Source organism: Thermothelomyces heterothallicus (assembly GCF_042370625.1).
Source record: "Thermothelomyces heterothallicus CBS 202.75 unplaced genomic scaffold P884_scaffold_5, whole genome shotgun sequence".
Taxonomy (NCBI): domain Eukaryota; kingdom Fungi; phylum Ascomycota; class Sordariomycetes; order Sordariales; family Chaetomiaceae; genus Thermothelomyces; species Thermothelomyces heterothallicus.
Window position 1 is genome coordinate 925,282 of NW_027192566.1, and position 11,729 is coordinate 937,010.

At 45.0% G+C, this 11,729-nt stretch overlaps 2 protein-coding genes across 2 annotated transcripts; one reads left to right on the forward strand and one right to left on the reverse strand.

Annotated features, from left to right (window-relative positions):
* Nucleotides 1-339: 339 nt before the first annotated feature.
* Nucleotides 340-1,512, reverse strand: P884DRAFT_267962 (uncharacterized protein; the record flags this gene model as incomplete). The annotated part of the gene is made up of 6 exons (XM_069442157.1): nucleotides 340-363; nucleotides 500-664; nucleotides 703-895; nucleotides 1,042-1,043; nucleotides 1,298-1,386; nucleotides 1,482-1,512. 6 exons carry the CDS (start codon nucleotides 1,510-1,512, stop codon nucleotides 340-342), a joined length of 504 nt encoding a protein of 167 aa, XP_069299733.1.
* An 8,952-nt stretch (nucleotides 1,513-10,464) lies between these two features.
* On the forward strand, nucleotides 10,465-11,672 carry P884DRAFT_195088 (beta-lactamase-like protein; the record flags this gene model as incomplete). Its single annotated transcript, XM_069437882.1, has 2 exons — nucleotides 10,465-11,074; nucleotides 11,263-11,672. 2 exons carry the CDS (start codon nucleotides 10,465-10,467, stop codon nucleotides 11,670-11,672), a joined length of 1,020 nt encoding a protein of 339 aa, XP_069299734.1.
* Between the last annotated feature and the right edge of the window lie 57 nt (nucleotides 11,673-11,729).

An 11,729-nucleotide genomic window follows, 5' to 3' on the forward strand; every position in this document is an offset into this window, starting at 1 on the left:
TGGTAGATTGAAGTGGTTGGGTTGAAAAAGCGGTGTAGGCGTGGTGCGTGTTCCATTGATGGGGTGTTCCATTGATGGGGGGTCCGACTTACTGCTGCGTCCTCGACCACTGGCTGCGCGAGTTCTCGGTCACCCGGTGGAGGTACGCGAGCATGGTCAGCCGGTACACCTCCGTGACCAGCGCCGCGTCTACGCTACCGAAGGCCGCGTCCCCTGCCGGCGCGGTCCTGATCCTCCACTCGAGTATCTTGAGGGAGGACTTGGCGTACTCGTCATCTTCTGGGCCCGCCGGCCTGGGGGGCCCGTCCGAGAGGACATCGCAGACATCCGACAGCAGCTCTATGAGATCCAGAGCGGGCGGTGCTAATTTCGATGGCTGTACATGAAACAAAAATAAAAAATCTCGCCCGTCAGAACAAGGAATAAATTCCAACAGCCCCCTACTTGGGCGAGCCTCCAAAAGGGGCCGGGGCCGGGAAAGGGGGGGAGAAGTTCATACCTTGGCACGGAGACTTCCCGTGACTGCCTCGACGTCAGATGAAGCGGATGGCCTGCCCTTGGGGTTCCTGTGCCAGTGCCGTGCGCCGAAGCGGGCGAGCACGTCGTGGTAGTAGACCCAGTACAGGAGGGCCGCCAGGTCGGCATCGTTCTCCACGTTGGCTGACTGACCTCGAACGAACACAGCAGCATCCCTGCAGCAACGTGCTGCATAGCCTCAATGATATCCATCGGGGGGTTGCTCGACGCGGCTGCCAGGGCTTTGATTGCCGAGATCTTGTGCTCGACCGCCTGCGAGTGGATGTCGTAGCGATGCAGCGACGACAGGGCGAGGATCGAGCTAAACAGCGCCGTGGCCGAGGCCGTGTTCTTGGCTAGCGCCGTTCGCATCAGGACGCTGCCCAGTTCGGCCGGGTGTTCCCCCCCCCCCCCCCCCAAAAAAAAAAAAAAAAGTGGCGAGCGAATGGCAAGCGGCTTGCTGGACTACGTTATGTCCGGAGTCAGCCAACCATGTTCCGCGGTCTTGGCCCTTTCCCTTCTTACCTCTAAGGCAGGGGAAGAAGGGGTCACGACAGGGAGGGTGGGAACTCTCAGTGCTGCAGCAGGTTCCGTTGACGGGCCTGGATGTTGGCTGAGCACCACACAAGTGGGATCTGTAAGACTGGACGGGTGGATTCCAGATCCTCCTCGGACTCTTCTTTGCAGTTAGTTGCGGAGCGGGCCAGGAGGTAGTAGTGCATTTCCATGTCCTTCTGCGACACGTGGACGATGCGTGCTCTCTGCTCGCCTCCCCGCGTACGGGACCCATCGACTTGCCCACAATAGCGCGTTTACGGCCCCCTGCATTAAGGCCAGGATAGCCGAAGGCCAGGTCCAGGACGCTTCGGGCTGTCATATGGGAAACATACATAATCCTCGTCGGCTGGCAAGTATCCTGCTGTTAGTCCTTTTTCCCCCGAAACACGCGTCGCTTCACGTCTTACAGGGCAAGTTTGCTGCGTTTAGCAGTTCCATATTGCGGCCGTTCAAATCTCTGTTTATCAATAGGGTACCTAGCAGCCCATCCTGGCTAAGCAAGATCTTTCGCAGGTAAATGAAATTACTGATGCTTGAACAAACAAGGCAGGATCTCTATGACCGATGATGCCGTAGGGAAATGACAGGAAATATTCAAATGACCAAAATGCTGACAGAGAAGGTGCTCCTTATCTGCAACGTGACTTTTGGCTGATGCCAAGCAACGACGATAATAATGTCTTCCCCAGACAATCACGAGCAAGGGACTCCAGGAGTTGCCTTTGCAGACCTTCAGCGCGTTAATTACACTACATGAGCCGTGGTCTCCTGCTGTTCCTCAATTGGTTTGTTTGGTTCTACCTCTGTGATTTGTCTGCTTCACTACCGTAACTGGTAACATGATAATAAAGCGCCAAGTTTTCGAGGCGTAATCCAAATATCCAAAAACACCCATCAATTCACGAGAAGCCAAGCACGAAAATGTCTCAGATATTCCTCTTCGCTAAAAAATGGTACGGTACCCGCTAGCGGATTTATCACGTAATTACGGATCCGTAAACCGTTAATGAATCGCCGAGCTCTCGTCTCTAGCGATCATTGGGACAAAGATTCAATTAAGTCTCCGAATTGTGTATGTAAGGCAGTGCTCTCAACAACGCAAACAACGCAAATTTGAAGCGATATTTTCTTTGCTTTTGCTACACGTGACCGATATTTGCGTTGACTTGAACTCAAATCTACTCAAGTGCCCATATATAACCCTAACCCAGTACAGAGCCCCTTTCCGAGCCCGGCGCCCCTAAGCTATCCATCAAATCTTACAAGCAGCCGCCAAAACGCTCAAAAATATAATAAAATTCGAAGTCTTCGAATTGCATTTTTCTGACTAGACAGCTGTTCTGACTAAGCAGTAGCCTCCTTGCCCTTTAAGTATGCCAGCGTCCCTGACTCGGCCGACATCTATCCCCTCAGTATAGTGTCTGATTCTCTCTTAATCAGTCCAGGCACCCGCCGGTGATCTTCGCGGTCTCGGTGGCAGTCACCTGTCAAGTTCTTCCAGCACTGGGCATGATACTAAGTGTCGGGAATGCGGCCAGCATAAATGGGAGGCGTGATCAATCAGGTCGGCTTACAGAATGTGGATGTGGCGGCGCCCATTCGGGTCGGAATCCTTGGACACCTTCTCAAACGTTCCTGTTTTATCCCGCACGATCCAGAATACGGTGTTGTTTGGGTCGCTGGAATATTGCTGGAGGAACTCGAACTGATCATGCGCATCCCCCTTGTCAGTTTCCTTGATTTGGTTGAACAGCCACCGACCCGTGTAGCATGGTGAAACCGTGTGTACGCGAACTCATCCCGATTCCCGTGGAAATGCCAGTGATAAGGTATAAGGCATTTTGTGAATGACATGATTGACGCGGTTACCGGTTGCTAGGCCAAGAGTCTGTACGAAAGATGCAAACACGTCGGTTGGTCCTGTGAGGAACCACGAAGAGGGACCCGAGTGTCGCCATTGTTCTAGTTTTACACCGTTTCCCTTGCGGACCTTTGGGTTGGGAATGAATTCCGTAGGTATGAATTCCGTCGGGTTGGCAATCGATTGATAATTCAAGGGTTTCCCAAATTGTAGATAATTAAATGCTTCACATGCAGCTGGGAATTTTAATTACGCGAGATCCACTAATTACTAACTACATACCCCAAGGGAGAGAAGAGAGGTACGTCGTCCAGTTTGCGCCCCATCGCCACGCAGGGATTTCGGAGTCTTCACAGCAAAATTGCCCATGATTGAATCAACTGTTAGACGACGCTCTCTGGTAGCGGAGGATCTTGCCCCCCAATGACTGGTCATTGCTTGCTTCTATTTACCTTCTGTTGGTAGAAGCAGTTGCCAGTTGTTTCCGTTAGCGCTGGACCTGTAGTCAAACAAGCAATGATGCCACGCTGCCTTGGATCGATTAGCGGACTCTCAAAGGAATCCACAGTCTCAAAGTTTACAAATGATTAGAGCTACGGAGTACTACTCTACAACTCTGTGGTGCAGCTAATTATGTGGTGTAATTATGTAACTGGGTGTGCGTACCTGCCCACTTGCGTGGCTGTAGAAAGCCCTTCTTTTTGTGCCCGTGGAATTCCCATTTACAGACCCCTTTTTCCCTGCTCCCAATCACCATCTGCCGAACGCAGTGGTGAGCTCCGGTAAGCTTTGGAGAGTCTGTTGCAGTGGGTGGCTTGAAGGATTGAAAGGTGCCTAGTACAGTAGATGTGCGCTTTTGTCGCCTTCTAAACCAGAGTCAGAGTGCTAGAGAGAGGTATTCTGGTCATTTTCGTTCAGGCAGGTGCATCTGTGCCGAACAGCGCTTCTGTGCGTTGACGATGTCGTCTCTCTCTCTTGCAGGTGGATGCGCGGATAGAACTGACGATCTTCGTATCTCTGCTACGTGGTTGGCGATGGTTCTTGAGGAAGAAGGACGGAGGCGTCCAGAGCCAACCTACAGGAAGATGTAGGTGGCTGCAACCTCGGTAGGGCTGGAGCCCTGGTGGGCCTAGTCTACCACACCCCCCCATAGATAGCTATATCGCTGCCTGATCCTTCTACCTAAAGTAGTAATCTAGATACAAATTGAGGTGGTTATCTATCAGTCCTATCTGCCTACTATGGCTTAAACCGCCTAGGGGACGTGTCTTTCCGTTATCCCTAGTAACTATAAGAAGTAGGTATATTTCTCTCTTTCTAGTGGCTTGGTCAGCCTATCTATAGCCATCTTAGTGTTAGCTATATACTTTAGTATAAAACGGCCTTCCTTATACCTCTTGATAATCTACTTATACTAAATATTAATAGCCTATATATATCTAGTGTTTAACGGGTTTATTACGTTAGTATATATGTTTTTGCTATTAATAAAGATAATTAGCGTAGTTAGCTATAGATAGCTATATTCCTATAGGATTTAGCTAACCTACTATAATAAATATATAGTCAGAGTGAGGTTAGTAAACTCTACTTTGGTAGTACTAAGTATAATAAACGTCTACTTCTTCATTTTCTATAGTACTAGTCTACTAGCCAGAAAGACGATATAGGTACCTATAGAATACTAGTATAGGGGGTTATCTGCCTAGGAGGTATCCGTAAAGGTAGTTAGTTTTAAGTCATTAATCTTTATATTGCTACCGAGTTTAATACCGTAGGAACAGGTGCTAGCTAAGTAGTAATATAGATACTAAAGAGCGTCTAGATACTCCTATGATAGGCCGTTATTAGCTTTACAGAGACGGGAGATAGTATATATAATATCGATCTAAGTATTATAGGCTAGCTAGTTTAGTTAGCTAGTCTAGGTAGAATACTAATCCTTCTTATCTTCTAGTTTACTCTAGATATATAGCAATTCGAACTTCGAACGCTAGGGAGTCTTAGCTAGATTGATACCTTCTATTCTATATTTGTATAGTAAAGTGGTAATATATATCTCTTATAATAGGAAGATCTTCTTATTTGCCCTATCCTATAAGATATCTAGTCCTAGGAATCGTTTGACTTCGCCAAGCTTCTTAAGATTATATCTATCCTTTAGATAGTTACAAATTCCGTTAATAGTAGAGCTATCTTTTGTGGCGATAAGGAGGTCGTTAACGTATAGGATAAGTAGTATACCTATATCTCTATAGCGAAAGAGATAGAGGTCAGAAGGGATTAATTCGAATCTAAGTTCTTTAAGTACTAGTTTAATTACTAGGAACTAGTATAGTAGACTTTGATATAGTCTATAGAGTGCCTTCTTTAGCCTATAGACTTTGCTAGATAGCTTATCTAATCTAGGGGGTAGTTTAATATAGTATTTTACCCTATCTAGAATTGGTATATTAAGGAATATAGTTTTAAAGTCAAATTATAAGTACTCTAGATCTTTAACTATAACGATAGTAAAGAAGATCTTAACCGTTATACTATTAACGATTATAGCGTATATATCTTAAGATTTCTAGGATCCTTTATCAAAGTTACTATAGATAACCTATCTAGCCTAGGCAGTCTTCTGGCCAGTAGATAGATTAGTCTTTTCGTTATATACCTACTTACTAGGTAAGATATATATATTAGGGCGTTTGTTAATAAGCTTATAGACTTCCTTCTCCTAAAGACTCTAGTCCTATTTGATCATCGCTAGGAGCTACTAATCTTCGAAGTTAGCCTTACGTCTAGCTTCGCGATAGTTCTTTAGAACTAATAGATTCTAGCTAATAGATATATTATATTTAACGCTAATAGGGGTAGTTATAAAGACGACGGATTTAGCTAGCCTCTAGTTATCTAAGTGGTAGGTAAGGAACTAACTAGGAAGCTTCCCCTTATTTATTTTTATATAGAAGCCGGACTAGGATATATCCCTAAAACGGGATGTCCGTTGTCTCTATAGCCTCCCCCCCCCTATTAGCCTCCCCCCCCCTATTACTTCTTCTATCTATAGGGAGTAGGTAGTATACGGTGCTAGTAGGTAGTCACGTAGTATAGAGGCTTCCTCTTATTAGATTTCTTAGATACCCTTGTCTATAAAAGAGATAAATTTATCCTGATCTTTAGTCGTTAGTATAAGAGATAGAATTAACTAGGGTATCGGTATTTCTAGCTAATTTGCTAGTTGAACTAGCGTTTCTAGCTACTTCTATACTATAAGATCTTATTAGATAGATATAGGTATCTCTACCCTATAGTTTATATTTGATATACTAGTTAGTCCTAAGGAAGATTAGGATACTAGTTTTAAGTTAGTAGTTACTAATAAACTTAGCTAAGTTTGAAAATCTTTCGGTAGCTAGAAGGCAACTGTATAGTAGAGTTCTAGGGAGCTCTCGTCTTCTTTGATAGTAGTATCTGTAAATACTACTTTATGCTTAGGAGGATCAATATCCTTATCCTTATAGTAGTTATCTCCCTCGTTAAACTTGATAGCGCTAACCCTGACGATGGCTCTAGTCCGTAGGTTCTAAACCTAGTAAATCTTGCTATAGATATCTATATATCTAATGAGTCTCCCCTTTTCTACTCGTAGACCGAACTTATTAGCCTTGTCCTATTTGTCTAGTTTAATATAGTAATATACGTAGTAGAAGTAGATATATAGATGTCGGATGTATAGCTTATAAGCCTCCTCTGGTATATTAAATATAGTTGTAAACAGCTTATAGGGCCTCTTATTACCTAGGTTAGCCCTAGTTAGAAGAAGATTAGTAATAATAATTATAATATTGACGACAAACGGCCAAAGGAATTCTGGGATTTGGTAAGCGATCATTATAGTTCTAGCCTTCTAGATGATATCTATAGCTATATATTTAGCTTTGCCGTTCTGCTAGGGACTCGAAGGAGTGGTCTTTAAGATAGTGATACCTTTAGCATCTATAAATACGGCTAGTTTACTATGACGGAAGTCCTTACTAGATTGGCTAAATTCCGTACTACTGTCGAGTCTAAGCATCTAGATATATCTACCTGTTTAGTTATATATCTAGATAATCTAGTCCTTTAGCCTATTAAATATGTCTAACTTAGTATAGCTAAATTTGATCTAGTAGTAGTTTAACTAGACGTTAATAATATAGAGGCTATACTTATAATCTAGATGGCTAGGAGTTTTATAGGTAACGATATCTATATAGACGAAGTAGAATGGTCTTATTACCTAGGTTAGGGCACGTTTACCTAGTTTATCTGTTACCTTCCCTATAATATAGGGTTTGTAGAAGGTGTCGGCGTCCTTATCGGTTAGGTCAATACCGGCGTCCTTATAGGCGGCTTTAATAGTAGCCTTGCCTACGTATATTAGGCGGCGATATATAATATAGTAGTTAATAGAAGTAAAGATAGCTCTAGCTAGGGTAGGTGCCTTGGCGATAGTGGTAGCTAGTATAGTTAGTTTGGTATTATAGATGACGAAGACATTACTAAGTCATTTAAGTTTAGTAATAACCTGGCTAGATTTACCTATATATAGGGTATAATCTACCTAGTTCTAGAAGATATCGTCGTTGATCAGTTTCCTAGTACTAATCAAATTGGCTAGGGACGTAGGATTATAGAGTGCCTCTTAGATTTTAACTGTAGCTATTATACTATTTTAAAGAACTATCTAGTAGGTAATGATACCTATCTCCTTAGCTTTGGTAACATCGCTAGATAAGGAGAGATATACACTTGGTTTAGGTAGACAGTAGAGCTTAGTAAACTACTTGATATCGTTAAAAACTATATTAATTACGGCCAAGTCGTAATAGATAATGTTTTTAACTATATTAACCGCTTACTACCGGGTTCTAGAAGTTGATAAGAAAGACGATACTATTAGTTATAGTAATAAGGACAGTCAAACAGATATAAAGTTAGTAGAATAGAAGATACTATATATAGCAGATGTTACTAGATTTGCAACCCCTAAATTCGGGTATAGTATCGCTATAGATAATGGTATATTCTTCTTAGCCAGGTAGTAAGCTTTCTTTAGCTAGGTATCTAATACCTTCTCTAGGTTATAACCTTAACAGATATTCTTAGGATTATAGTATAAGCTATACTTATAGTGCTTAACTTTATTATAGAAACGTTTGTTATAATCCTAGCACTTGATCCTAGGGTAGGATGACTTCTTCCTATTAGATAGTAGGGTAGAGTAATTATCCGTTTTCTTGCCATTATTATTATTAGTGCTAGTAATATTAATATTGATCAGGTTCCTCCTTATATCCTAGTCAATATAGGTCTTAGTTATATCCCTAATAAGGTCCTCCTAAGTAAGGGATTTATCTTCTATCTTCCGGATATTCTATTAAAATAGATTAAGATAGATCTCCTTGATAGATATTAAGATATAGTAGATCTTAGCTACCGGTAGGAAGACAATGCCTATATTATATAGTCATTAATAGATAATATAGAGCCGATTAATATACTAGTCTATAGTATCGAATTTAGATAGACTAATCCCTATATACTCCTTAACCAACATCTAGGTTATATAGATAATACTATATTAGAGTACCTAGAAGACCTTTAGGTATATAGTATAGGGATTAACAACTTCTAGGTTCTAGCTAATACGTATTATATACGACCAGACATCTAACTTCCTCAAGGATATAGTAATAAGTCGGAAGATATTAGATCGGTCTGCCTTCTATATACTATAGGTAATAATATCATCCTTGTCTAGCTTAGGGATATCGGTTTCGAGATAACGGAAGAGGTTATATAGCGCTAGTAATAACCGTAGTTAGCCGTCCTATATTTCTAAATCATCCTTATTATTAAGGGTAGGAAGGGGTATAAAGGACCTCTTTTCTAGAAAGATAAGAGTGCCGTTATTAGAAATGGTTTGTAGGTATTTTATAAAGATTATATCTTACTCTCTCTAACGGTGGTCTACTACTTCCTATAGGGTAACCATCTATTATAAGAGGTCTTAGTAGTTAGTTTAGATATTGTTTCCTCTAAGTTATTCCTCCTCTTGTATATCTTATTACTAGAGTATCTCTACCTTATCGTCTTCTTCTTCTTTGTCCTTAAGGATAAGGTTATTAAATAGAGCTAACGATATATTATAGTTATTATATAGGTAATTACTAAAGAATCTTTCCCTTAGAGTCTCGCTACCTTGCCTATTTCTCTTAGATAGTAAATACCATTTACCCTTAGGTAGTAGGCCTATTCGTATAAGGAAACGTCTTTAAGGGCTTATAGGTCTTACACTTGATAACTTCTATAGGTTAGAGTAGTTAGAATTACTAAATCTTGATAGATTTAGTGGTTTCCTCGATAGAATAGAATCTTGACTTGGTTATCGCTCTTATAGATAGAAATGACCAGGACCTTTAGAATCTAGCTACCAAAGGCCAAGGTCTGTAGATTTAAGCGATTAGCAGAGGTTCTAAAGAAGGAGAGTAATCCGCGAAGAAATGAGTAGCGGAAGGAAGCTTGATTTATAGATAAATTTGCTAATAGGTTTACTAGTTCTGTTACTACAATTCTGGCTAGCGATTAAACCGCTTTGGTTTTAGTAGTTTGGGTTAGAGGTAGCTATAGTCCAATAGATTCGAATGACTATAGGAGCCTCTAGAGCCGAATGGTTATTATTGTTCGGGTAGCTATAGTTAAAAAGAAGAAGCCAACTGCAGGAGCCTCCAGTAGAGGGCTTATAACCTCTTGCAGGTGGATACGCGGATAGAACTGACGATCTTCGTATCTCTGCTACGTGGTTGGCGATGGTTCTTGAGGAAGAAGGACGGAGGCGTCCAGAGCTAACCTGTAGGAAGATGTGGGTGGCTGCAACCTCGGTAGGGCTGGAGCCCTGGTGGGCCCAGTCCACTACACTCTCGGTCTCGGGTAGTTGCGGGCTACGGTCAGTTAATAACCCACAATGGCGGCTCTCGGAGCGGATCTCGGTCAGAGGTGGCGAGAGCGATCTGATTCCCCGGGACAGGCCGAAGAGAGGGACGCCGACCTAAGTCATGCTACTGCTGTGGAGCCCGCGATGCCGAGAAGACCCAAGATAGCTCATGACCACTTGGTGCTTGGATCTCTCGATCTTGAAATATCCGTGTCGATGCCGGCTGTCTTGCCAATTAGCTCTCATCAAGATGTGAACGCGATCTCGTCTCAACTAAGAGAAATCCTGGAAATCCAATCCAAGATTCAAGATGAACGGGTTGCCGCGGACTGCGTACCTCGATGCACGATGTTGGTGCTCTAGCGGTCTCCGGACGCCTTTCGCCACGAATCGACCTTTTACGGGTATAGAACCTGGTTTCCAGGCTGGCAAAGTTCGCCGGCTTCATCAACGAGCTCATGGCGGCGAATGCAGAACCTCAACCATTCAGCGGCTCCCGAGGCCATGCGCGAAGCCTGGAGGGAACTCTCTCCCGGCCTTCAACAATGCCAAGGCCATAGCAATGCCTAGTCGCGGGTACACCACCACCACCACCACCACCACCACCACCACCACCACAACAACAACAACAACAACAAACACCACCGACACGACGACGCCACAAGCGCAAGAACCGCGAATCCACAGCATCTTCGAGCCGCAGACGTCGACCTGGCAGTACATCGTGGCCGACCCGGCGACCCGCGCCGCGGTCGTCATCGACCCCGTGCTGGACTACGACAAGACCACGCGCGCCATCTCCACCACCGCCGCCGACGCCCTCCTGGACCTCATCCGCTCCGAGGGTTACACCGTCACGCACGTGCTCGAGACCCACGCGCACGCGGACCACCTGACCGCGGCCTTCTACCTCCGGCGACGGCTCGCCGCCCTGCAAGGGCAAGGGGGACGAGCCGGCCGCACGGGGGCGGCGCCGGCGGTGGGCATCGGCCGCCGCATCGGCGAGGTGCAGGGCCTGTTTGGGAAGCGGTACGGCGTCGCCAGCGACGAGTACGACGGCGCGTTCGACCTCCTCCTGGACGACGACCAGGTCTTCTGGATTGGCCAGCTGCCCGGGCAAGTCATGCATCTGCCCGGGCACACGCCGGACCACGTCGGGTATCGGATCGGAGGTGAGTTCTCCTCTTCCATGTTTTTCTTTCCCATCCTCTTTTTTCCTTCCTTCTTTCTGTCTTTATTCTGCCATTATTCGATATTTTTCCCTCAATCCTCTCTCTCCCTCTCTCTCTCTCTTTTTTTTTCTTTCTTTCCTTGGGGTTAGTGAAGCATGGGACAGGGGATGCTGACAAAACCTTTTTAGACAACGTCTTTTGCGGCGACTCGCTGTTCCACCCCGCGCTGGGGACGGCGCGGTGCGATTTCCCCGGCGGGAGCGCGCGGGCGCTGTATCAGTCAGCGAGGAAGCTGCTCTCGCTGCCGGACCATGTCAAGGTGTGGGTTGGGCACGACTATCCCCCCGAGGGGGAGAGGGCGCCGGAGCCGGGGACTACGGTCGGCGAGCACCGAGCAAGGAACAAGCATGTCAGGGACGGGGTTACCGAGGACGAGTTTGTGCAGATGAGGAACGCCAGGGACAAGGTCCTGGGGGCGCCACGGCTGCTGCACGAGAGTCTGCAGGTGAATATCCGCGCCGGGCAGTTGCCCAGGGCGGACGAGTCGGGGATGAGGACGCTTCGGCTGCCGATCAAGGTACCCGACGAGGGTTGGTAGGGGCTCGAAACTGCCACAGCGCGGGTGGATTCGGATGTAAATTAATTGAATTGTAAG